This window comes from Caretta caretta, chromosome 3 (assembly GCF_965140235.1).
Source record: "Caretta caretta isolate rCarCar2 chromosome 3, rCarCar1.hap1, whole genome shotgun sequence".
NCBI lineage: Eukaryota > Metazoa > Chordata > Testudines > Cheloniidae > Caretta > Caretta caretta.
The window spans coordinates 184,420,575-184,445,854 of NC_134208.1; the positions used below are offsets into that span (position 1 = coordinate 184,420,575).

Here is a 25,280-nt window from a genome sequence, read left to right on the forward strand (position 1 = left end):
GCAATGCCCCTACTTATACATTCCAAAATGCCATTGGCCTTCTTGGCAACAAGGGCACACTGCTGACTCATATCCAGCTTCTCGTCCACTGTAACCCCTAGGTCCTTTTCTGCAGAACTGCTGCCGAGCCATTCAGTCCCTAGTCTGTAGCGGTGCATGGGATTCTTCTGTCCTAAGTGCAGGACTCTGCACTTATCCTTGTTGAACCTCATCAGATTTCTTTTGGACCAATCCTCTAATTTGTCTAGGGCCCTCTGTATCCTATCCCTACCCTCCAGCATATCTACCTCTCCTCCCAGTTTAGTGTCATCTGCAAACTTGCTGAGGGTACAATCCACACCATCCTCCAGATCATTTATGAAGATATTGAACAAAACCGGCCCGAGGACTGACCCGTGGGGCACTCCACTTGATACCGGCTGCCAACTAGACATGGAGCCATTGATTACTACCCATTGAGCTCGACAATCTAGCCAACTTTCTATCCACCTTATAGTCCATCCATCCAGCCCATACTTCTTTAACTTGCTGGCAAGAATACTGTGGGAGACCATGTCAAAAGCTTTGCTAGAGTCAAGGAACAACACGTCATCCACAGAGCCAGTTATCTCAACTTTCATCTGGTGGCATCTGACTCAGATACTGAAAATGAACATGTGTCAATCTATACTGCTTTGGATTGTTATTGAGCAGAACCCATCATCAGCATGGATGCATGTCCCCTGGCATGGTGATTGAAGCATGAAGGGACATATGAATCTTTAGCGCATCTGGCATGTAAATATCTTGCGATGCCGGCTACAACAGTGCCACGAGAATGCCTGTTCTCACTTTCAGGTGACCTTGTAAACAAGAAGTGGGCAGCATTATCTCCTGCAAATGTAAACAAACTTGTCTGAGTGATTGGCTGAACAAGAAGTAGGACTGAGTGGACTTGCAGACACTAAACTTTCACATTGTTTTATTTTTTTAATGCTGTTTTTTTGTACATAATTCTACATTTGTAAGTTCAATTTTCATGATAACTGAGAACTATACACTTTGTATTCTGTGTTGTAATTGGAATCAATATTTGAAAATGTAGAAAACTTCCAAAAACATTTAAATAAATGGTATGCGATTAGTTTAGGTTTTTTTTTAGTTGTGCGACAGCCCTAGCAAAAAATATATTACAAACACAAGTTTAGGTAAGAGTCTGTCTTATGATCATATAGGTTTAAGATTTAAATCAAAGTATAAACCAAGTAGTCAGACGGCATGCAATTATTTTATTTAAAGACTGGTGAACATACCTTACCATAGCTTCTGATGATCTAAGAGTCTCTGCCTCAAAAAAAAAAAAGGCTTAAAATTTAATCTTGCAGGCAGGTAATCCTCTCTGACCCTACTGCTCTAAGTTTTTAAACCATTTAAAAATAGCTAAGATATTTAATCATTATTTGGAACTTTAATGATACAGACTTCACTCAGATAATTTTAAAAAAAAAATCATGAGGGAGAAATTTCCTAAAAGATAATATCCTCTTTTTTTAAAAAAAATTAAATGCTGGACTATAGCCACTCAACTGGAAAATATTTGTATTAAAAGCATGAAATAGTGACTGTATCGCTGTTTTCCAAATGCAAGTACATGAAGCATTTCAGAACTGTCCCAAAATACTAGAACTCTTAACACAAACAATCTCTTGCAAACTTGCAGTACTTTTAAAGCACAAAACCAGTCTCTTGCAACATACCATTATGTTAAGTTCACTTCTGTCATAGAATCATAGAATCATAGAATATAAGGGTTGGAAGGGACCCCAGAAGGTCATCTAGTCCAACCCCCTGCTCAAAGCAGGACCAATTCCCAGTTAAATCATCCCAGCCAGGGCTCTGTCAAGACCTGATATGGCCAATTTTAGATTTCTGTGATTTCAACTAACAATCAAAACACTTATATGTAAGACTATGTTTTAGTGATGGGTATTTTTAGTAAAAGTCATGGATAGGCCTCGGGCAGTAAACAAAAATTCACAGCCTGTGATCTGTCCATGACTTGTACTATATACCCCTAACTAAATCTTGGGTGCTCTGGGGCAGGGGGCGGCCCATGGGCACTGTGGGTGCTTTGGGAGGGGGCCTGCCCAGAGGCACTGCGACACACAGCCCAGGAGGCCCATGCTGCTGTGGGGAGGGATGAGGTAGCAGCACACAGCCCAGGACCCCCACTGCTGCTGAGGGGGCGGCACATGGCCTGGGACTCCTGCTGCTGCTGCTGGGGGGGGTAGAGAGGAGGGGCCAGCAACACGTAGCCCAGGAGCCCTGCTGCTGCTGGGGGGAGGCACACAGCCCCGGACCCTCACTGCTGTTGGGGAGAGGTGGCGTGGCGGCGGCCCAAGACTGCCACTGCTGTTGGGGAGGGCAGGGGGGTGCGACCACCCAAGACTGCTGCTGCTGCTTGGGGGTGGGGTGCGGTGGCCTGAGACTGCCCCAGCAGCAGCTGGTACAGCTGGCCCAGGGGCTGCCTGAGCTGTTGGGGCGGTCCCCGAGCCAGTTGCACCGACCACTGCAGAAGTCACGGAGGCCCCGGAAAGTCACAGAAGCCGTGCCTTCCATGACAGACTCGCAGACTTACTTATATGTAATAAACTGTGTAATGCATATGTCATAAATATAAAGGGAAGGGTAGACCCCTTTAAAATCCCTCCTGGCCAGAGGAAAAATCCTCTCACCTGTAAAGGGTTAAGAAGCTAAAGGTAACCTCGCTGGCACCTGACCAAAATGACCAATGAGGAGACAAGATACTTTCAAAAGCTGGGAGGAGGGAGAGAAACAAAGGGTCTGTGTCTGTCGGTACGCTGCTTTATCCCGGTAGGGGATAGACCAGGAATGGAGTCTTAGAACTTTTAGTAAGTAATCTAGCTAGGTACGTGTTAGATTATGATTTCTTTAAATGGCTGAGAAAATAGCTGTGCTGAATAGAATGACTATTTCTGTCTGTGTGTCTTTTTTGTAACTTAAGGTTTTGCCTAGAGGGATTCTCTATGTTTTGAATCCAATTACCCTGTAAGGTATCTACCATCCTGATTTTACAGAGGTGATTCCTTTACTTCTATTTACTTCTATTTCTATTAAGTCTTCCTGTAAGAAAACTGAATGCTTTTTCATCGTTCTCAGATCCAAGGGTTTGGGTCTGTGGTCACCTATGCAAATTGTTGAGGATTTTTACCAAACCTTTCCCAGGAAGTGGGGTGCAAGGGTTGGGAGGATTTTGGGGGGAAAGACATGTTCAAACTACATTTCTCAGTAAACCCAGTTAGATTTTGGTGGTGGCAGTGGATATTCCAAGGACAAAGGATAAAATTAATTTGTACCTTGGGAAGTTTTAACCTAAGCTGGTAAAAGTAAGCTTAGGAGGTTTTCATGCAGGTCCCCACAACTGTACCCTAGAGTTCAGAGTTGGGGAGGAACCTTGACAGCATATTAGGAGGCTCTCAGGACATGAATCACAATCCATTCAATCAGGCAATAACCTAAATCTCAATAAGTACACTATATCACACAAAAGAACATTAGTACTGATGGAACCAAAAACATTTTCTATTGGTACTAAATGAGTATTAGGGAAGGATTTTTTTAAAAAGCCTGTCTTAAACTATAAAGTGTTCCCAGGACTTATCTTACTAATTGTACATTGAGAGTCTGGCAACAGATTTTATTTAACTTTGAATAGTTAGGAACTGCATTCACCTTTTCTGAACATTAATAATGGCTCTAAAAAAGTGGTCCCGCAAACTGTGGGGCACGCCACCCAACCCTGCTCTGCCCCCCGCCTGGGGCTGGCCTCAGCCCCCGCTCCCCACCCCGACTGTGGCTGTGCTCCTGGCTCTAGCCCCGCTCCTGACCTCGGTTCTCGGGGATGAGGTGGGGTTGGACAGATTCCATTAGGGTTAAGGGGAGGTGTGATGGAAAGAGTTTGGAACCACTGCTCTGAAATAAATTAACATGAAAACTATTTCTGTTCCCTGATCATTTCTTTCCCAATAATATGCACAGACTGACTGTGCTTTATGTTTGCCCAATAATTTTCCAGAAGTATACCAGGATTTTAAACCCTCTGCAGCAAGTCTGTTTCAAAGACTGAGATTCCCTTCAACCATGTATTAGCATAGCAGTGTGGAAATACAAGTGTTGAATGACAAGTTAAACAGTTACTTTACTTTTTGAAGTACGCTATTTGAGATGTTCAAATGGTGAGTGACGTGTTAGCTGTCCAGAATAAAAGATCCGAACTACATTATCTCCACTGGTTACCCACAGCTTCTCAATCCCAAATCCAATCAATACTTGGCTTTGTCTCCATGTAGTCACCAGAAGCAGTACTCAGTGCATTTCAAAACATTGAGACAACTTCTAGCATTTCCTGCTTTATTGTAGTCAATGCTCAAATACAGTACCCTTTGCTCTGCGTTATGGCTCTATCACCCCTCCCAGAACTTTACATCTGGCTTACATAACCTCTTCAGCTGCCATATCAAATCTCAGCCCTGGACCAGGTCCCTGGAATACCACTCCCCAAAACGTTTTTGCTATTCTTCTATCGTGGAGCCTAGCTCACTCATGACTCTATTGCCAGTTTATGGGAGTCTGGGAATCACGTGGAATATTTTCCTGAAAATATGCAAAGCTTGAGTGCTCAAAATTTGCCTGCCTATCTTAAAAAATTTCTTTAGAAGGTTATTTTCCTTCTTAAGTTTGTCTGCACTGAAGCTTAAATACTACAATCTCATTCATAGTTCCATTCTACTATCCGGTTATTCCTTTGTGCAACACTCAGACCGCTCCTGGTTTTGATTGTATGCTTAGCATTTAATTGACTCAACCAGATTCCTTTGCCAGGCTGCATATTAATAGAGTTGGAGGCAGCCCGATAGAATAAAGACAATAGTTTTCTTAAGAGGCAGCATCAGGGCTTCCTATAATCAAAGTCCAGACATCACATAGTATGTGGGGAGACCTGTATCTTAGCTTTGCCATGATTTTAAGGGTTTGAGGGAATGGGATATAGGATGCAGCTCCATTGCGTCTCAGAAAAACACCTTCCAGAACATAACTAAGTGGATAACCATACCATTTCAGCATGTATGATGGAGTGTTACTGCATGGAAATCTAAAATTTATGGGGCAGAGATGAACCAAAACCCCAATCTCACATCTCAACACTGCCAAAGCTTGAGATGTTCAAAATCCAGAGCTGATTTTTGCAGCTTAGGCCCATTACTAATATAATGTAACTGCCGTGTAAGCTCCTACTTGAACAGTATCAGCAATGGAGTGGATTTCTTTCCAAAAAAGTAAACAATCATGAACCCTCTATTGCCTCCCCCAACTCTTTCCTTTATGAAAATGACCAGACTGAAGACTCCTTTCCAACAGAATAGGAGTCAAAAAGTAATTGAAATCCTGTCACAAGGAGACAATTTTTTAAAGACACTTCATCTCTCCCCTAGCTCTTCTTACAGTTAAATGTTCACCAGAGTGAATACACACATTAAAAAATACGCACCCCAACCCCTCATCCCTTCCCCACACCAAGAGATGGGCTTTTAGCATCTCTCACAGGTTAATAAAGCCAAGCTCTGACAGACTGATAGGAGCAGCGTTCCAATGTTAAGGAACCTTGGCAGAAAGACCATGCCAGCAGCTCCCTCCCATTGAGAGAGAGAGAGAGAGAGGTGCAATTCCAGCCCAAGCACCTCAAGAGCCAGCTAATACACTATGGCACAGGAGGCTGGCTCTCAAGCAAGTAGGTCCCAAACCACTGGAAGACAGCAAAGATCATGGACAGATAAAAGACTTACCTTTTGTAACTGTTGTTCTTTGAGATGTGTTGCCCATGTCCATTCCACTGTAGGTGTATGTGTTTGCCACATGCACTGGTGCCAGAAGTTTTTCCCCTCAGTGGTATCCGTAAGGGACCAGCTCTGGTGTCCCTTGGAGTGGTGCGCATATGTGCCAGTATAAGGGATGCCACCAGCTCCCCCCTCCCTCAGTTCCTTCTTGCCCGAACTCTGACAGAGGGGAAGGAGGGTGGGTAATGGAATGGACATGAGCAACACATCTTGAAGAATAACAGTTATGAAAAGTAACCATCTTTTCTTCTTTGAGTGCTTGCTCACATCCATTCCATTGTAGATGACTCCCAAGCAGTACCATCAGAGGCAGGTGGGAGTTCATTGATGTGTCAATTGCAACACAGCTCTGCCAAAGCCAGCATCGTCTCTGGCTTGCTGGGTGATAGCATAATGCATCAAGAACATGTGTACTGGAGACCAAGTAGCGGCCTTGCTGATGTCCTGGATAGGGACATGCTCCAGAAAAGCAGCCAAAGATGCCAGAGCCCTAGTTGAGTGGGCCTATAGGTGGAGGCACAGCCTGTGCCAACTCATAACAAGTATGGATGTAGGTTGTGATCCAATTCAAAATCCTCTGAGAGGACACGGGAAGGCCCTTAATCCTGTCAGCTATTGCAATAAAGATCTCGGCCGACCTGCGAAAGGGCTTGGTGCGCTCCAGGTAGAAAGCCAGGGCACACCTGACATCTAGGAGTGTGCAGCCACCTCTCCTCATTGGTCATGTGAGGCTTTAGTCAGAACACTGTGAGGAAGATATCCTGGTTGACATGGAAGGACGACACCACCTTTGGCAAGAAGGCCTGATGGGGCCACAGCTGGATCTTGTCCTTGTAGAATACTGTGCAAGGGGGCTCCAAAGTGAGGGCTTTCATCTTGGACACCCATCTCGCAAGGTAATAGCTACAAGGAATGCAACCTTCCACGACGTGGGAAATGGAACAAGAAGCCATAGGCTCAAAGGGCAGATCATGAGTCTGGAAGGAACCAGGTTGAGCTCCCACTGGGGAACCGGGTCCCGGATCAATGGAAAAAGTCTTTCTAGGACTTTCAGGAACCTGATCGTCATCTCATGCGAGGATACCGATTTACCCTGGATGTGAGGATGGAAGGCCGATATGGCTGCCAGGTGCACCTTGATTGAAGAGAAGGTGAGGCCCTGGAGCTTTAAGTGAAGCAGGTAATTCAGGATGGACTGCAGAGACGGCTGGATCAGGGAGATACTCCACTCCGACACCCAGCAGAAGTGCTTGCACTTTGCTAGGTAAGTCGCTCTGGTGGAGGACTTTCTGCTCTCCAAGAGAACTTGCTGTACCTGACTAGAGCAGACTTGTTCCTCTAGATTCAGCCACGCAGCATCCAAGCTGTGAGGTGGAGAGAGGCAAGGTTTGGTGCAGGAGCCGACTGTGATCCTGTGAGAGAAGGTCCGGGCAGCTGGGAAATGGCCACAGTGCTGCTACGGCCAGGTCCACGAGCATGCCAAACCAATGCTGGCGAGGCCATGCTGGGGCGATCATAATGAACTATGCCTTGTCGCTCTTGATTTTTGAGAGGACTTTGCTAATGAGTGGAATTGGCAGGAAGGCGTACATCAAGGCTCCTGACCATGACAGGAGCAAGGCACTGGAAAGTGAGCCTCTGTCGAGGCCTTACAGAGAGCAGAACTGATGACACTTTGTTCTGTCTGGTGGTGAACAGGTCCACTTGGGGAGCTCCCCACTTCTGGAAGAGCATCCTGACAACCTCCAAGTGAAGGGACCACATGTGGTGAGAGAAGAATCTGCTGAGGCATTCTGCCAGCGTGTTCCAGACGCCGGGGAGGTGCGAGGCTTCCAGGTGGATTGCATGCTGAATGCAGAAGCCCCATAGACAGAAGGCCTCCTTGCACAGAGCCAACGAAAGAGCCCCCCCTGCTGTTGAAGATGGAGGCCGTTTTGTCTGTCAACACCAGCACCACTCGACTGGACAGTTGGGGAAGGAAGACACCGCAAGTCAGACACCACAAGTCAGACAGATGGCTCTGAGCTCCCCGATGTTTATATGTAACGTGAGCTCCATAACCCGAGTCCGCAGTGTATCGAAATGCGCTCCCCAACTGAGGTCGAACCACATCTGAAATCAGGGAGACTTGTGGGCTCGCAAACAGCACGCGTTTCAACATCAGAATCGGGTTGGACCACCATTGCAGGGAGGCAAGTACCTGCGGTGGGTTCGTGATGACCTTGTCTAGGTGATGTCTGGCCAGGCACTAGACTGACGCCAGCTACACCTGGAGGGGACACAGCCTGAGTCTCATATGGCAGAATGCATGTATATTGTCTGACATGTGTCCCACTAGTCTGAGACAGACCTGGGCAGTGGTGAGCGGATGGGCAGTGATGCTGGCAATCAGATATGACACTGCCTTGAACCTGGCCTCTGGCAGGAATGCTCTATCTCGGGTAGAGTTGAGTACCAGTCTGATAAACTCTATCCTTTGGACCGTGATAAACATTGGTTTTTGTTCATTTATTAACAGGCCCAGAACTTGACAAGTGGCTTGCAACATCTCGACACTGTCTGTGTCCATGAAATATTGATATGTGAAAGTAAGCGTCTTTCAGATCAAGGGCAGTGTACCAGGCTCCCGGATCCAGGGAAGGAATGATGGAAGCCAGGAAGACTATACGGAACTTCAACTTTTTGAGATACTTGTTGAGGCTCAGCAGGCCGAGGATAGGGCATAGACCCTCCTTGGCCTTTAGGATCAAAAAATAGTGGGAGTAAAACCCTTTCCCCTTCAAAGGCAGAGGGACTTCCTCCACAGACCCCACCCGCAGAAAGCCTTGCACCTCCTGAGTGAACAGATGCTCATGAGAAGGATCCCTGAAAAGGGATGGGGAGGGAGAGGGGAGAATAGGGGATAGAAGTAAACTGGAGGGTATACCTCCCTGCTATGGTGCTGAGGACCCACTGGTCCAATGTTATAAGAGGCCTAGGCAGGGAGGAAGGAAGACAAGCAGTTGGAAAAAAGCAGGGGTGCTAGATCCAGGACACAGGTTGGAAGGTCGCCCTCGAGCGCACCCTCAAAATGCCTGCTCATTACCTGGCTAGTTGTGGGTAGAGCTTGAGTGAGCTGAGGGGACCAGCTGTTGGCCTTGCTGGTGCTTGAGCCCTTGCCCTTTCTGCGGAAGGGCTCTGTTCGGAAATGGCCCCCAAACCTGTGGAACTGCTGCAGCTTGAACCACTTTCTCATAGGCGCTGGCATGTAAAGGCCCCGCAAATGCAAGGTAGCCCTAGAGTCTTTCAGGCCATGTAACTTGCTTTCTGTCTGTTCTGCGAACAGTGCCAGGCCGTCAATAGGGGAGGGTCTGGATGGACTGCTGAACCTCCACCGACAGGCCCAACAACTGCAACCAGGTGTCTCAGAGAAATGGCCAAGGCCGTGGTCCAGGCCACGGAGTCTGCCACATCTGAGGCCGCTTGGAGGGCTGCCCTGGCCATAGCTCTGCCCTCATCCAGAATAGCCAGGAACTCCTTCCCGGGCTCCTCTGGTAGTGAGTCCACAATCTTGACCACGGACTGCCAAATGTTAAAATCATAATGGCCAAGTAGGCTGATACCACCAGTGAGCTTGGAACAGGGGGTGTATATAGGTATTCAAATCCCTTAGCAGGGACATAATACTTCCTCTCTGCCCGCTTGGAGATGGGGGCGGGGAGGAGAGAGTTTGCCACAAGGCCTTGATCAGCTTTACACTCCCTCATGGACTGGCAATGTTACCTTGGAGGGGGCTGCTGCATTTAAAACATCAAATATGGAGTTGGAGGGTTCTGCTAACTGCTCAGCCACCAACTGCAGGTTAGATGCCATCCTCAGCCACCTTCTTTAGAAGCTCCGGGTGAGCCTTTACATCGTCCTGGAGAACCGTGTGGGAAGGTCCCGCTATTGCCTCATCAGGTGAAGAGGATGAGGAGGCAGGTAATGGCACATGCGTCAACTTCATAGCCTCCACCAGGGGAGCCTCAACCAAGGCTGGCTGACCCTGGGGACCTTGCTCTGACTCCGCTTCTGAGTCCGGGAGCAGGCGGGAGACTGTTGCCAACCGTTTCTCAGATGCCCCTAAGAGTGATCAGTGCCCCTGCGATGGTTGGGGAAACCCCCAGGGGTTCCATAGCTGCCAGGGAGCCATCCATTGGCTCTGGTGCCATAAAACCACTGGTGGTCCAATAGGAATATCAATGCCCCTGGTGGGTGGCCTTGGCCTGCAGGAAGATCTTCCTCCTCACTCTCCGAGCCTGAGGAGGGAGACTTGTCTAGGGGACCACACCAGTACCAAAGCTGCCTATCTACCCTATTCCCGTCACCCCTCTCTCCCCATAGGTCTCCACTGGTCACCTGTACCAGGAAGACTGCTCTTGGTGCCGTGCCTCCAGTGACTGACAGCAGCATTCAGCGGATCGGCAGCGGTATTAGCAATCAACACCTCATGCTTTGAGAGGGGTGCCACTCTGTGGACTGGGATTGGGAATGGGAGCGAGAGAATCAAAGTCTTGGCTCAGGAGAACATCAATATGCCTGTGGGGATCCATAGCAGCAAACTGGATTCTACCCTCCAGAGTGGTACCCCAAATTTGGGTTTGACTCAAACACTCCAGGGACCAGTGTTAGGACTCCGGGGACTGGTGACGCGCCTCCACATGTCTGTGCCAGACAGCCAGCAATCAGTGCTTGGATCCGGGGGAACGCTGCCTGGAGTCTGGAGAACGACGCCAGGCACCCTGACAGGTATAGAATCACAGAATATCAGGGTTGGAAAGGACCTCAGGAGGTCATCTAGTCCAATCCCCTGCTCAAAGCAGGACCAATCCCCAATTTTTTTTTTTTGCCCCAGATCCCTAAATGGCCCCCTCAAGGATTGAACTCACAACCCTGGTTTAGCAGGCCAATGCACAAACCACTGAGTTATCCCTCCCCCCAATCCGGGGGGGTCTGGCGGCACTGCTCAGGCGAGCACTGGTGGGACACCCCCTGCATCAGGGAATGGTGCCTCACCGATGGGGACTGCTGGAAAGGTAAACCTGCCCTGGGACCCCTCGAATAGGGCACCTTGCTAGCCAGCATGGGAGGCACAGGAAGGGACTATAAGTCCTTAGCAGCCTGAAAGGCCTTTGGTTTGAAAGGCACAGCCAGGTGCCACATGCCTCTGCTGCTTCCCAGGCGGATTTTTAAGGGGGCTCGACAGCTCAAGTGCTGGAGCCTGGCCACCGTCCGGAGGGGAGGAACTGCCCCACCTGGGTCTTTGCTCTCCTCTGGCTCTCTCCTCCCTTTCACGGGACATAGGAGAATGCCCTCTCCCGGCCTTTCTTTGCTTTTTAGCCAGTACCAGGGATGGGGATTGGTGCCAGCCAGAGGCCAGTGCTGGCAGCTGTTAGGATATAGATATTCATGCCTGTCTGTAAAGGCCTATACTCTAAGAATTTAGGTGTATTCTTATCACTTGGCTAATTATAGAGGTATAAAAGAATCAAAATCACCATCTGCTGGTGTAAGGGCCTTCTCTTACTGTGACAGTCTGAGGCCCTGTTCTTAGGCTAAGGCCTTTGGCTAAGCAGCAGAGGCAGCCATAAGCTGGGAAGCGAACAGTCACATCCTCACATTCCAAACTAGTCACATTGAAATAAGGTGCTATTGGGCTGTTAGGCACTATCAGGACAGGATTGTATTCCTATCACCTCCAGAGAAAGGGAAGTGCCTAGAAAATGTAAAAGGAAACGTAGTTTGATAGCATCCTGTCCGGCAAGAACTCACTTATCAATAGCTGGGATGTGAAATCCTCACTTCTGTGTTGTCTTGTCATTGTAGTTCCCACTTTGCTATTGTTTGTCTGTATAATCTCTGTCTGGTTCTGTGATTGCTTCTGTCTGCTGTATAATTAATTTTGCTGGCTGTAAACTAATTAAGGTGGTGGGATATAATTGGTTACATAATCATGTTACAATATGTTAGGATTGGTTAGTTAAATTTCAGGAAAATGATTGGTTAAGGTATAGCTAAGCAGAACTCAAGTTTTACTATATAATCTGTAGTCAATGAGGAAGGGTGTGGGTGGGCATGGGCATGTGGGTAAGGGAGATGGGAACAGGGAATGGGGGTAAGAAAATTGGAATCATGTTTTGCTAAAGGGGGAAATGGGAATGGGAGTAAGGAAGTTGGAATCATGTTTTGCTAAGGGCAGGAATGGGAACAGGGACACAGGTGTAAGGCTTTGTGGTGTCAGAGCTGGGAAGGGGGATACTAAGGAAGGAAACTGGAATCATGCTTGCTGGAAGTTCACCCCAATAAACATCGAATTGTTTGCACCTTTGGACTTCGGGTACTGTTGCTCTCTGTTCACGCGAGAAGGACCAGGGAAGTAAGTGGGTGAAGGAATAAGCCCCCTAACAGCAGCGCACACTGCACTGATGCCACAGTGCTTGGAGCGGAGTCTATTCTAGCCGGCTCCGAGGCTGGTGAGAGGACCAACTCCACAAGAAGTGCTCCAAGTTGAATGCCCCGCTCCTTTATGGTTTATGGCTTGAAACTTTTACAACTGTGACACTTGTCACACACATGGGTCTTCCCCAAACACTTCAGACAGCTTTGATGGGGATCACTGACTGGCATACTTTTTTGCGGCATCACAAGGCTTGAAGCACAGGGATTGGGGCATGCCCCATCCCTAGGCTAAGTCCTGTAGGGGACTAACTATTTTTAACTTATGCACTGAGGGAACTAATAAACTATACAAATTTTCTAAGAGCTACATACAGAGAATCACAACTAGACACAGTTGAGAATGTAGGCTAATCTTTAAAAATCTTTAAAAAAGGGAAGGAGGAGGATCCTGGGAACTACAGGCCAGTCAGCCTCACCTCAGTCCCTGGAAAAATCATGGAGCAGGTCCTCAAAGAATCAATCCTGATGCACTTGCATGAGAGGAAAGTGATCAGGAACAGCCAGCATGGATTCACCAAGGGAATGTCATGCTTGACTAATCTAATCGCCTTTTATGATGAGATTACTGGTTCTGTGGATGAAGGGAAAGCAGTGGATGTATTGTTTCTTGACTTTAGCAAAGCTTTTGACACGGTCTCCCACAGTATTCTTGTCAGCAAGTTAAGGAAGTATGGGCTGGATGAATGCACTATAAGGTGGGTAGAAAGCTGGCTAGATTGTCGGGCTCAACGGGTAGTGATCAATGGCTCCATGTCTAGTTGGCAGCCGGTATCACGTGGAGTGCCCCAAGGGTCGGTCCTGGGGCCGGTTTTGTTCAATATCTTCATAAATGATCTGGAGGATGGTGTGGATTGCACTCTCAGCAAATTTGCGGATGATACTAAACTGGGAGGAGTGGTAGATACGCTGGAGGGGAGGGATAGGATACAGAAGGACCTAGACAAATTGGAGGATTGGGCCAAAAGAAATCTGATGAGGTTCAATAAGGATAAGTGCAGGGTCCTGCACTTAGGACGGAAGAATCCAATGCACCGCTACAGACTAGGGACCGAATGGCTAGGCAGCAGTTCTGCGGAAAAGGACCTAGGGGTGACAGTGGACGAGAAGCTGGATATGAGTCAAGAGTGTGCCCTTATTGCCAAGAAGGCCAATGGCATTTTGGGATGTATAAGTAGGGGCATAGCGAGCAGATCGAGGGACGTGATCGTTCCCCTCTATTCGACATTGGTGAGGCCTCATCTGGAGTACTTTGTCCAGTTTTGGGCCCCACACTACAAGAAGGATGTGGATAAATTGGAGAGAGTCCAGCGAAGGGCAACAAAAATGATTAGGGGTCTAGAATAGATGACTTATGAGGAGAGGCTGAGGGAGCTGGGATTGTTTAGCCTGCAGAAGAGAAGAATGAGGGGGGATTTGATAGCTGCTTTCAACTACCTGAAAGGGGGTTCCAAAGAGGATGGCTCTAGACTGTTCTCAATGGTAGCAGATGACAGAACGAGGAGTAATGGTCTCAAGTTGCAGTGGGGGAGGTTTAGGTTGGATATTAGGAAAAACTTTTTCACTAAGAGGGTGGTGAAACACTGGAATGTGTTACCTAGGGAGGTGGTAGAATCTCCTTCCTTAGAGGTTTTTAAGGTCAGGCTTGACAAAGCCCTGTCTGGGATGATTTAACTGGGAATTGGTCCTGCTTCGAGCAGGGGGTTGGACTAGATGACCTTCTGGGGTCCCTTCCAACCCTGATATTCTAGGATTCTATGAGAAGGAAAGCTTGCCCAGGCAAGGAGACATTCCAGCACCATCACTGGCAGTAAGAAGGAACTGAGGGAGAGGAGAGCTGGTGGCGCCGCTTATACTGGCGCATACATGTGCCACTCCAGAGGGCACCAGAGCCGGTCCCCTACAGAGACCACTGAGGGAAAAACTTCCAGCACTGGTACATGTGGCAAGCACACACATCTACAATGCAATGGACATGAGCAAGCACTCGAAGAAGAATGGAACATGCTCCTAACATGAAACTCTGCTTATTGCACAGCAGCATTAACTTCAGTTTCAAAGTTGTCACCCCAGAGGGTGTTTAACAGCAATTAAATAGAGGTGACAAAAATATGCCTTTGTCACTCAGATTATTAGATCACAAATAAAAAGTTTGGGTGGCTTTTTAATAATGTGAAAGCAGTTTTTTATTAACCTCAATCTTCAATACACCTTTTATTAAACTTTCCAAAAACATCACCTTCTAGCAGAGCTTAAGCTTGGGAAAGTTCAAAGGATCTTTTCACAAAGTTTTAAGAAAGTAGAAAGGATGTTTGAGTGCGACTGTGTGTGCAACCTCCATTAAACAGTGAGTGACAAACACTATAAAACATAAATGTAATGATTTGATTTGGAGACCCAAAACAGGGTAACTAAGGTGTGTCTCACTGCAAGGCGACTTCAAGGAAAGAAGACAAGCATATGTTGCCTCTCAGTGCTACTCTATTTACAACATGGAGAAACAATTCAGAGTCAAGATTACTTCTAAAAATATGAGGAGGAGTACTTGTGGCACCTTAGAGACTAACAAATTTATTTGAGCATAAGCTTTCATGAGCTACAGCTCACTTCATCGGATGCATTCAGTGGAAAATACAGTGGGGAGATTTATATACATAGAGAACATGAAACAATGGGTGTTACCATACACACTGTACAGAGAGTGATCACTTAAGGTGAGCTATTACCAGCAGGAGAGCGGGGGGGGGGGGGTGGGGGGGTGACGGGATGGACCTTTTGTAGTGATAATCAAGGTAGGCCATTTCCAGCAGTTGACAAGAACGTTTGAGGAACAGTCGGGGGGGGGGGGGCAGGAGAGGGAGAAAAAGTTTTATTTTGTGTAATGACCCATCCACTCCCAGTCTCTATTCAAGCCTAAGTTAATTGTATCCAGTTTGCAAATTAATTCCAATTCAGCAGTCTCTTGTTGGAGTCTGTTTTTGAGGTATTTTTGTTGAAGAATTGCAACTTTTAGGTCTGTAATCCAGTGACAAAAGAGATTGAACTGTTCTCCAACTGGTTTTTGAATGTTATAATTCTTGACATCCGATTTGTGTCCATTTATTCTTTTACGTAGAGACTGTCCAGTTTGACCAATGTACATGTCAGAGGGGCATTGCTGGCACATATCACATTGTTAGATGTGCAGGTGAACGAGCCTCTGATAGTGGCACTGATGTGATTAGGCCCTATGATGGTGTCCCCTGACATGTGGACACAGTTGGCAACGGGCTTTGTTATCTTGATGGAACATAGCTCTTCCTATGTGCTTGTCCTTGAGGACTTTGCTATCCTTAAAACAGCTGCTGGTAAGAGGCAGTACACAGTCTAGACAAGTACACTCAAAAAAGGCATCTCAGCAATAGCAAATTTGTGACTTGGATTTTATTTTTTTATTATGGACTCAGAATACACACTGATGTTGCTAACATTCCAGAGTGAATCTTGCATTTAGGATAGATAAGTGCCATATTATCCATTATGGAATAGAAGTTCAGTGTAAAACATTTAACAACACTGATTTTTGTCAGACACTATACTGTGGAAACCTGTGGTTAGAGCTGGTTGGGAATGTGACAATGTTTTTTTCACTGGAAAATGCAATCCATCAAAACAGTTCATTGCTATTCTGGGCTTGAGGTCTCAATCTTTCCTGTTCCACTTAGCATAAATAAATATTCATTAGAGCAAGGACTTGAACCCGATTCTCCCACTTGCCCAGTGGGAGCCATAATCACTAACTAGAGAGTCAGAGTCACTTTCTCTGACCCAATGTTTATTCAAAGTGGAAAAGCTCCAACAGGAGAGAGACCAACCACATTCCAAAATGGCCAACTGCCTGGTGGGTTGGGAACTCATCTTGGATGTGGGAGATCCAGGTCCAAATCCTTGCTGTGCTTAATTTGGAGCAGAAACTTGAACGCAAGTCTTCCCCTGCCCATATGAATGCGCTGAACAACCAGGTTGCTCTAGGGTAGCCTCTCATTTATCAAAAGGTCTCAGCTTCATTTCAATGCTAACTCATGAAAATAGAGGAGGGATGGGAAAATCGTTTCATGCCCACCTCTGTGGTATTAGACTGTGCTGAAAATCTTATGAGAGATTTACAGGCTTCCTAAATAAATTACAATTATGAGTAAACAAGTATAAAACAGATATTTTTTTAAAAGTCAGTCCATTAGGGAAACTTCTTCATAATACCATAAAATGTTTTAACTACTTTGCAAATTCAGTTTTTAAGTCATCTATGAATTAATAACTTCTAGAGAGTAGTAGATCAGCCTACTTTGTGAGCTGTTACATTGCTGAGACACAGGACTTTAACAAAAAAAATCTTTGTTCCTTTACAACATTTTATGCTCATTTTTTGCTCTAGATTTTACAAGCAAATTTTTATACCAGCACATTTTAAAATACAAACAAAATTCCCCAACAAGTCTTTAATGCAGTTTCATGAGCACTTCTTGATTGAGCTACTTGTCCTCTCGAGTTCAAAATCCAAGTACGAGAAACTGAAGTTTCCAATATTGCATATACCCCAAACAAGACTGAGCCAGTTCACTTTAAGTTTGAGTTTATTGACATCAGCTTCCCTAAGCAACCATCCCAACTAATTCAGAAGATATGAGAACAGGAGGTAACAATAAATTTACACAAAATGCACACCTTGCATGGCCAGAAACGTTACATTTTCAAATCAATCTGGATACTTTTTTTTTTTTTTTTTAAAAGAACAGCAAAGAATGGCATGTATGAATGCTGACAGTTTAAACATTTTATCCAGAAACACACTTCCGCACGGATACCAAGTTTAACCCATATTTTGAATTTGAAAATATACATAAACTTTATTAGATTACATTAAAATCTAATTTCAAAAAGTGCACAGTAAAAACAACCTAAGGGAATTCTGATGCAAGTTAATCATGGAGTGAAAATTCTTTGTTTTAACTGTCAACATTAAATTTTGTCTGTTTTACTGGTTACAAGTTCTAAACGTGTCAAATTCATATATGGCACCAAATGACTTATTACTAGGTCAAAACCATCTCTGTTTCCTTTTAAGAGCTAGCTCAAGAGGGTGACATTGAATTTTCAGCATCTGCAATTCTGTGTAGTAGTAGCAACATCCGAAAGACAGTTGATTGACCGTAAACTACCGACTTTTGTTCTTTCTGGAATTTCCCTGTAGTGAAAAACAAATAATGCACGGGAGAACATAATACATATGAAAATAACAAACAGGAGCAAATCTGATGCCTAAATCACTACCTATACAGAGAAAACATTACAAAAGAAAATGAAACATAGGAGAAAAAAAGTCATTAAATTTCAAAGAGAAAGAAAAGAAAGCTGCTGTATTTAAAATTTTGTATCTACTCTATAAATTCCCATTACACTTGTTATAACTAAGGGAAGAAAGGATTACAGCTTTCATAGTCATCTAAACCATAAATATTTTATTCTAATTAAAAGCTAGAAGAAAGGCACTGGAATTGTGTCCATGTTCTCAGGATTATACCATCATTCAAATGCTGTGAAGGCAAGTGAGTTTTTACCAGTAAATGGTACTTGTTTCTAATAAAAACCGTACAGGATAATTATCCAAAGGAATAAATACTGGGAATTATTTTGTATCAATTTTTCTTAAGAAAACAGCGACCTTATCATATTTTAGCTGGTTTTAAACAGGATATTTACAGCATAGTCTGGAGAAGAGTTCTAAATGTATCATTTTCCATTAATAGGATGTCAGTAATTTCAAAATGCATGTCTATTTGCAGGAGTTCATAATTTAATTGTTTTAAGCAGAACTGGTTAAATGTTGGCACAGAGTTTGATGCTTTGTTATTTCTTGCTGCTTTGACTGGGAAACAAAACCCTCCCCAAATGTATAACTTTCACTTTGGCATGCTTCCATATTTAAAAGGGCCTCATTTTAAGTGAAATTGTCAAGTTACTGCTTGAGGACCTATGGTTATGGGGGAAGGAGGGTGTTCTTTACTTTTCAAATGTTTCAGACATTGTTATTTTAATAAGCAAATTACAGCATTTGTGCAGTGACTATTTTCCACAGGGATTTTTTAAAGTTATAAAATGGCACAAATAGTCTCCACGAAAGGAGAGACAACCAAGAGGGCATCCTTGTGCTTCTGTATTATGATGGTATTATGACTTCAGATCCTGTTAAAGTAACATTGTTAAAGGGACACTATTGTTACAATTTATATTTAAAACAGATTTACCTGTATTAACAGTGAGATCTTAGATAAATTAAAATAGCTTAAGTTCATTTTAGATCTGTTTTGTACTTTTTGCTCAGCAGACTAATTTTATTTTTGTTTTAGATTGAAATGGATTAAAATTTCACTTTCTGGTATTTAGACTACAGACCGGTCAGCCTCATCTCTCTCCCCGAAAAAAATCACGGAGCAGGTCCTCAAGGAATCCATTTTGAAGCACTTGGAGGAGAGGAAGGTAATCAGGAACAGTCAACATGGGCAAGGGCAAGTCATGCCTGACCAACCTGATTGCCTCCTATGATGAGATAATTGGCCCTGTGGATATGAGGAAAGCGGTGGACATGATATACCTTGACTTTAGTAAAGCTTTTGATAAGTCTCCCACAGTATTCTTGCCAGCAAGTTAAAGAAGTATGGATTGGATGAATGGACTATAAGGTGGATAGAAAGCTGGCTAGATTGTCAGGCTCAATGGGCAGTGATCAACGGCTTGATGTCTAGCTGGCAGCCGGTATCAAGCAGAGTACCCCAGGGGTTGGTCCTCGGCCGGTTTTCTTCAACATCTTTATTAATGATCTGGATGATGGGATGGATTGCACCCTCAGCAAGTTTGCAGATGATACTAAGCTGGGGGGAGAGGTAGATATGCTGGAGGGTAGGGATAGGGTCTAGAGTGACCTAGAGAAATTGGAGGATTGGGCCAAAAGAAATCTGATGAGGTTCAACAAGGACAAATGCAGAATCCTGCACTGAGAACAGAAGAATCCCGTGCACCGCTACAGGCTGGGGACTGACTGGCTAAGGAGCAATTCTGCAGAAAAGGACCTGGGGATTACAGTGGACGAGAAGCTAGATATGAATCAGCAGTGTGCCCTTGTTGCCAAGAAGGCTAACGGCATATTGGGCTGCATTAGTAGGAGCACTGCCAGCAGATCGAGGGAAGTGATTATTCCCCTCTATTTGGCACTGGTGAAGCCATATCTGGAGTACTGCATCCAGTTTTGGTCCCCCCATTACAGAAAGGATGTGGACAAATTGGAGAGAGTCCAGCGGAGGGCAACCAAAATGATCAGGGGGCTGGGGCACATGACTTAAAAGGAGAGGCTGAGGGAACTGGGCTTGTTTAGTCTGCAGAAGAGAAGAGTGAGGCAAGGGATTTGATGGCAGCCTTCAACTACTTGAAGAGGGGTTCCAAAGAGGATGGAGCTTGGCTGTTCTCAGTGGTGGCAGATGACCGAACAAGGAGCAATTGCCTCAAGTTGCAGTGGGGGAGGTCTAGGTTGGATATTAGGAAACACTATTTCACTAGGAGGGTGGTGAAGCACTGGAATAGGTTACCTAGGGAGGTGGTGGAATGTCCATCCTTGGAGGTTTTTAAGGCCCGGCTTGACAAAGCCCTGGCTGGAATGATTTAGTTGGTGGTGTTGGTTCTGCTTTGAGCAGGGGGCTGGATTAGATGACCTCCTGAGGTCTCTTCCAACCCTAATCTTCTATGATTCTATGTGTGAAAACAATGAGAAACAAGAGCAGTTAACTTTTCAACTGGATCATTGGGATGAGAGAAAGAATAGCAGTTTTAACACAATATATTGTAACTATGGAGGAGTGACCATAAAGAATATCCCAAATGAATGCTTACAGTGTGACTCTCTGATCTCCTCCACCTTCCTGATCATCCCTCCATGTGCATTTTTTTTTTAACAGTATGTTTTATTTTTAGGTAGCTGAAAAATGGTACTGCTCTTATAAGAAGTCCCCTTTGGAAGCCTAATCTGGTGTGGGGAAGATGTAATAAGCTCTCTACAGTTAAGAGTGCAGGGAACGACATAGTTTATAACTACCAGTCATTTCCAGATTCCAAGTTAGGTTCTAAAACTCTCACTCACCTGGATCAGTAGGGATAGGGCTTGAGGTTTTCATGTCAAGTGGCTCAAAATAAAAATGAGCTAGTAACTTCACACTCTACTTGCTACTGCTTATATCACTGCAGCCTGCAGAAACCCAGGCTGCAGACCATGCCCAAAGTAAAATACAACACTTGGTAACTTACCTTACTCATTTTTAGTGTATCAATTTCTTCCCTTTGTTTAGATAAGGTTTCATTCATACTGCATAGATGGTCACTCATCATACTTAGCTGATCTTCATAGCTTCTTTTGGTGGTTGTCAACTCATCCTGTGGAGTGAATGAACAGTAGCTTTCAGCTTTGCCCAATATTACAGTAGCATATTGCTCATGCAGACATGTAAGTTGTCCAACAAAGCTGCTAGGTTGACCAAACGTGTGCGCTTAAGCAATATCTTTATGGAGAAAAGCAACTATGCAAAATTTTAAATGGAAAAAAGTCTCGGTAGTTTTCTTATATCTTCAAAACTTCATCCCTCACTCTCCCCCACTATCACCTCCCAAAACTTATTTTATTACACTATTTTATAGATCATCTAACTAAGGGTTTAACAACATGGGACAAAAATCACTGAGGCTAAAACCCAGTTTCCAGCCCAGGTGCAATTGTTTTTATTTATCAAGTTCTGCTTAACATTCAGGACTATATGTTTAAAAATAACTGTGCGCCAGCCAGTATGCTTTTTAAAAAAACCAAATATTTGTTAGATAACTGTGGATTAATAGTTTGTGTGAGGTTTTTTGGGGAGGTATATGGATCTTTACAGATATGTACTGAGGGTGCACTGTTTTAGAAGAAATTCAGTTTTATAATTATGTCTATTTGCCACCACCAGAGAAATTGTCAAATTTCATCTTACAAGAACTTCACAATGAAAAGAGTTCAGATAAACACTACATAAATCCTGGTCTTGAAAATATACCATGCATAGAAATCCTAATAAACGCAAATAGGTGATCCAAAACCTCCATTAAGAACATGGGAAGATAGAACTGGGCCCTGAAGGACAGTAATATTAAATATCTGTATATACAGAGTCTTCAGTGTGGTATCTGAATACGTAAGAAAAGTAACAGTTAAAGATTAAGGACTGCAGGACCATATCCTCTCTCATGCTGAGAATGCTCACTGAATTCAAGGGAACTATCTGTATGGGAGTCTGGGCTGCACAATCATGTCACATCATTAATACCTTGAAATCATACAGTGATTCATTAAGTCATTGGAGAATTTGTGGATAATTTCTATCCTACTGGTCTTGTTTACGGAGATTAGGCATAGTACTAGCAATTTAAAAAAGTTTTGCATCAGAAGTCAAGTACTTTAACAGCTACTAATAAAAGTCTACCATTGTAATCATTACTCCAATGGATGGCAAAATGGCAGTCCACTAGCCATATGCCAAAGAACACTAAATGGGCAGCTAGTTGACAATATTACCATATTGTTCTCCTTTTATATGTGATGTAATCTTCAAGTAGTAGTAAATGAGGACTGCACTAAGTCAAATGGAATTTTATTTAAAAATCTTATCTTGCTGCAGTGAATGCCAAAGATCAATGTAAGGCTGTTTCAGATGTACATCATCAGTTTGACATCAATCTGAAATACACGAAAGATATTTTTATATTTCAGATGTGATAGAGGCATATAAAGTGACATTCAAAAAGCTGAAAGAAAGTATTTTTTCATAGGCGTCACTATCATAAAACTTGTGCAAAGTCACCTTTGCAAGTTTGAGAGAATAAGATGTGCATTACCTATAGAACAAGGTGCATTTAAAAAAAATTTAGGCCATAGCTATATGACTTTAGGAATGTCAATATTAGGACTGGGAACAAGGTGGCATGAAGTATTTCCTAGGGTAACCACAAATGTTAGAGAGCCTATTCTTCTACTCAAATTCAGCAATTTCCAGTATTGTCATCATTAACTGAAAGCCTGATAACAGCCACGTGCTTATTATTATTTTAAATCAGTTGCTCTCAACCTTTCCAGACTACTCAACCCCATTCAGGAGTCTGAGTTGTCTTGCGTATCCCCCAAGTTACACCCATTTAAAAATTACTTGCTTAAAAAATCAGACAAAAATACAAAAAAGCGTCACAGAACACACTGAAAAATTGCTTACTTTCTTATTTTTAGTATGTAATTACAAAATAAATAAATTGGAATATAAATAGTGTACTTACATCTCAATGTATAGTTTATACTGCTCTATATACAAGTCATTGTCTATATGAAGTGTTAGTTTGTACTGCCTTCGCTAGTGATTTTTATGTAGCCTGTTGTAAAACTAGGCGAATATCTAGATGAGATGATGTAATCCTAGGAAGACCTCTGAGTACCCTAAGGGGTATGACACATACCTCTGGTTGAGAACCACTGTTTTAAGTGATGGCTACTTACTGTGCTCTCAGTACAAATTCAAGGGAGTTAAAGAATTAAAATGTTTCATAGATAATTCATTTATCTTTAATACTTGTATTGAAAAGCGTGGTTACATTGTTCAATGCAAAGGCCTCACATTGCACTACTGAATAGGTCCTGACCATCTCTTGAGTCATGGGTATGTGCGTCCTGCATTGGCAACCCTGACAAACTGTCACCCCCTTTCATGGTTCTATATTACTAGATGGTCTCAATCACAAAGCTACTTTTTAGTAAAATTGTGAGTTTACTGATGAAGTATCTAAAAAGGGAATTATGGGATTCATTTTACATTCCACATCTCAATTAAGAAGCCTCCCAACTTACCAAATGATAAAGAGGACTATGATGATGTGAAGGAGAAATTAAATGAGATGGTTCAAAGCCAGAAGGAATACTACACAGTGGCAACTACCACTCATATGGAAAAATAGCTTCCTTCCTCAAACTTTTCCAAGCCAAAAATGTTGGTTTGTTTAAAAAGTAAAGAATCATCTTCTCATTACAGTTAGCACTGGTTTGAACTCACTGAATATAGAGGGGGGTCAGAAAGTTAAACCTCTCTAATTTCCTGTTTACTTATGTATTTACAATTTTCTCTTTTCTCATTCTCTCAACTATCTTGGTTCAGTTCTCTGGATTTTAAGTGCAAATGGTACGCGGTGCATTTTCGCAGAGCAGTTTTTCAAGGAACTAAAACTGACACGTCCACAGTCTGATAACCATGGTTAAAAATTACTTATTTTATTAAGTTGCCATGTGGGTTTTATAATAACACACCATCAGTCTTCCAGGGGAAAAAAAAAAGTAAAGGCTGAAATAGTCTTAAAAATCCCAGCTGCTAGGGAGGATGCCCCAATGTACATTTATGGTTCTGGGTTTTACTGGGAAAGTGTGAGACGCAGTTACATATATTCACAGCCTCTCTGCTAGCTAAGTTCTTGTATGAAGTGAAATTGACTTTTCTATTTTAAAGCGCTCATTGAGCAAGAGCCCTGTCAATTTCTCCTCTTCAGCCAGCCTATTAAAATGCAGTGTGCCAAGAGGAGAGAAGGGACAGTAGATGCATATACATTATAATGTTTTGCCCCCAGCCAAGCAGCTGGGATTTAACCATAGTTTTGGAAGCAAAAAACAAACAAGGATAATAAAGGGTAAAAGGGACAATATTTGCACGAGATATGTTTACATTAAAATGGTATCTCAGTTACTCTAAGTATTTTCTCTATTTTTTAAAATAGATATACCCCATTTAATACTCAATCTTTGATAATTTTAAACATGTGCATTAGTGGGTTTGGTCTGCAATTCTACTCGCATGCCATGACAGTTTTCACACTTAGCATGGGACGTACATTGGGTTTTATGTTTTTCCACCCACAACTATCTTATGGAGTGTGTCCATCAAATTGCTTAGCTAACATTTCACTTGCCTGTAATCTACTGATGCTTTGACTAGCTAATTTCATCTCCTCCACTAGTGATTCCTTAGACTTCTCAGCTAATGATAATCTTTTGGCAAGCGCTCGGCACTATCAAAGAAAACAAAAATAAATCAGTTAGTCAGGAGAGTATTGTACATAGCAAATTATTTGAGGCAGGGTTTTTTAAAATCTAAATGTTTGGGCCTTTCAAAATGTAAAGTTTTTGGTTTACAGAAATAAGCTTTTATACAAAACTTCACAAGCTAAACAGTAATTTAACATTATAAAAAACTAAAGTTTCAGGTTTTATTTATTTTATAGACAAGCACCTTACATTTTAGCACTATTGGTAGAAAAGAATATCTGAGATCAGAAGGATCTATTAATTTTGTTTGAAGAAAATATAAAAAGAAAAACGAATGAGATTTCAAGATGCCATGCCCATGCACATATTGCTTAAATGTCAGTGTGGAAGGATGGTTCTTTCACATTATCTCATTATCTGCCATGCCAATAACAGTTGTGCACATTAAAGCTGACAAAGCAAATCTAACCAAACATGGGGCATGTTCTGCAGGGGTTTCTGGCAAAATTGCTCATCCTACTGAGGAGCATTTATCGGATTCTAAAATTAAATGCAACAAATGCTTGAAAACAGTTCTCAGCTTGCAAAGAAGTCAAGCAAGTCAAATTGTACAACATTCTACAATTTTTAGGTGAGAGGTTAGTTCTAGTACTTCATTATCAAATTGCTAAATTCTTTGAAATTACTATAGTTTGTCACATTAAGCCAGGGCAGTGGAACAGCATGCAGGGGCTAGCACCCCTGCAATAGAAATATTGAGTTAACTCGTACATGTCAAGGAGGAA

General features: G+C 43.4%; 1 protein-coding gene across 6 annotated transcripts in view; it reads right to left on the minus strand.

The window, feature by feature from the left end:
* Nucleotides 1–16,963: 16,963 nt before the first annotated feature.
* The window catches only part of PPP1R21 (protein phosphatase 1 regulatory subunit 21), a 69,662-nt gene continuing 61,345 nt past the window's right edge, over nt 16,964–25,280 (minus strand). For 4 of the 6 annotated variants that reach the window (XM_048842948.2, XM_048842947.2, XM_048842952.2 and 1 more), the window contains exons 20-22: nt 24,420–24,518; nt 20,700–20,825; nt 16,964–17,592 (exon numbers count right to left, since the gene is read on the minus strand). In XM_048842948.2, the coding sequence (XP_048698905.2) occupies nt 17,563–17,592; nt 20,700–20,825; nt 24,420–24,518 (255 nt within the window). In that variant the 3' untranslated portion in view covers nt 16,964–17,562. Of the gene's footprint in view, nt 17,593–20,699; nt 20,826–21,996; nt 22,159–24,419; nt 24,519–25,280 lie in introns of those variants that run through there. The other 2 variants (XR_007355646.2, XM_048842949.2) reach the window with 2 other exon arrangements.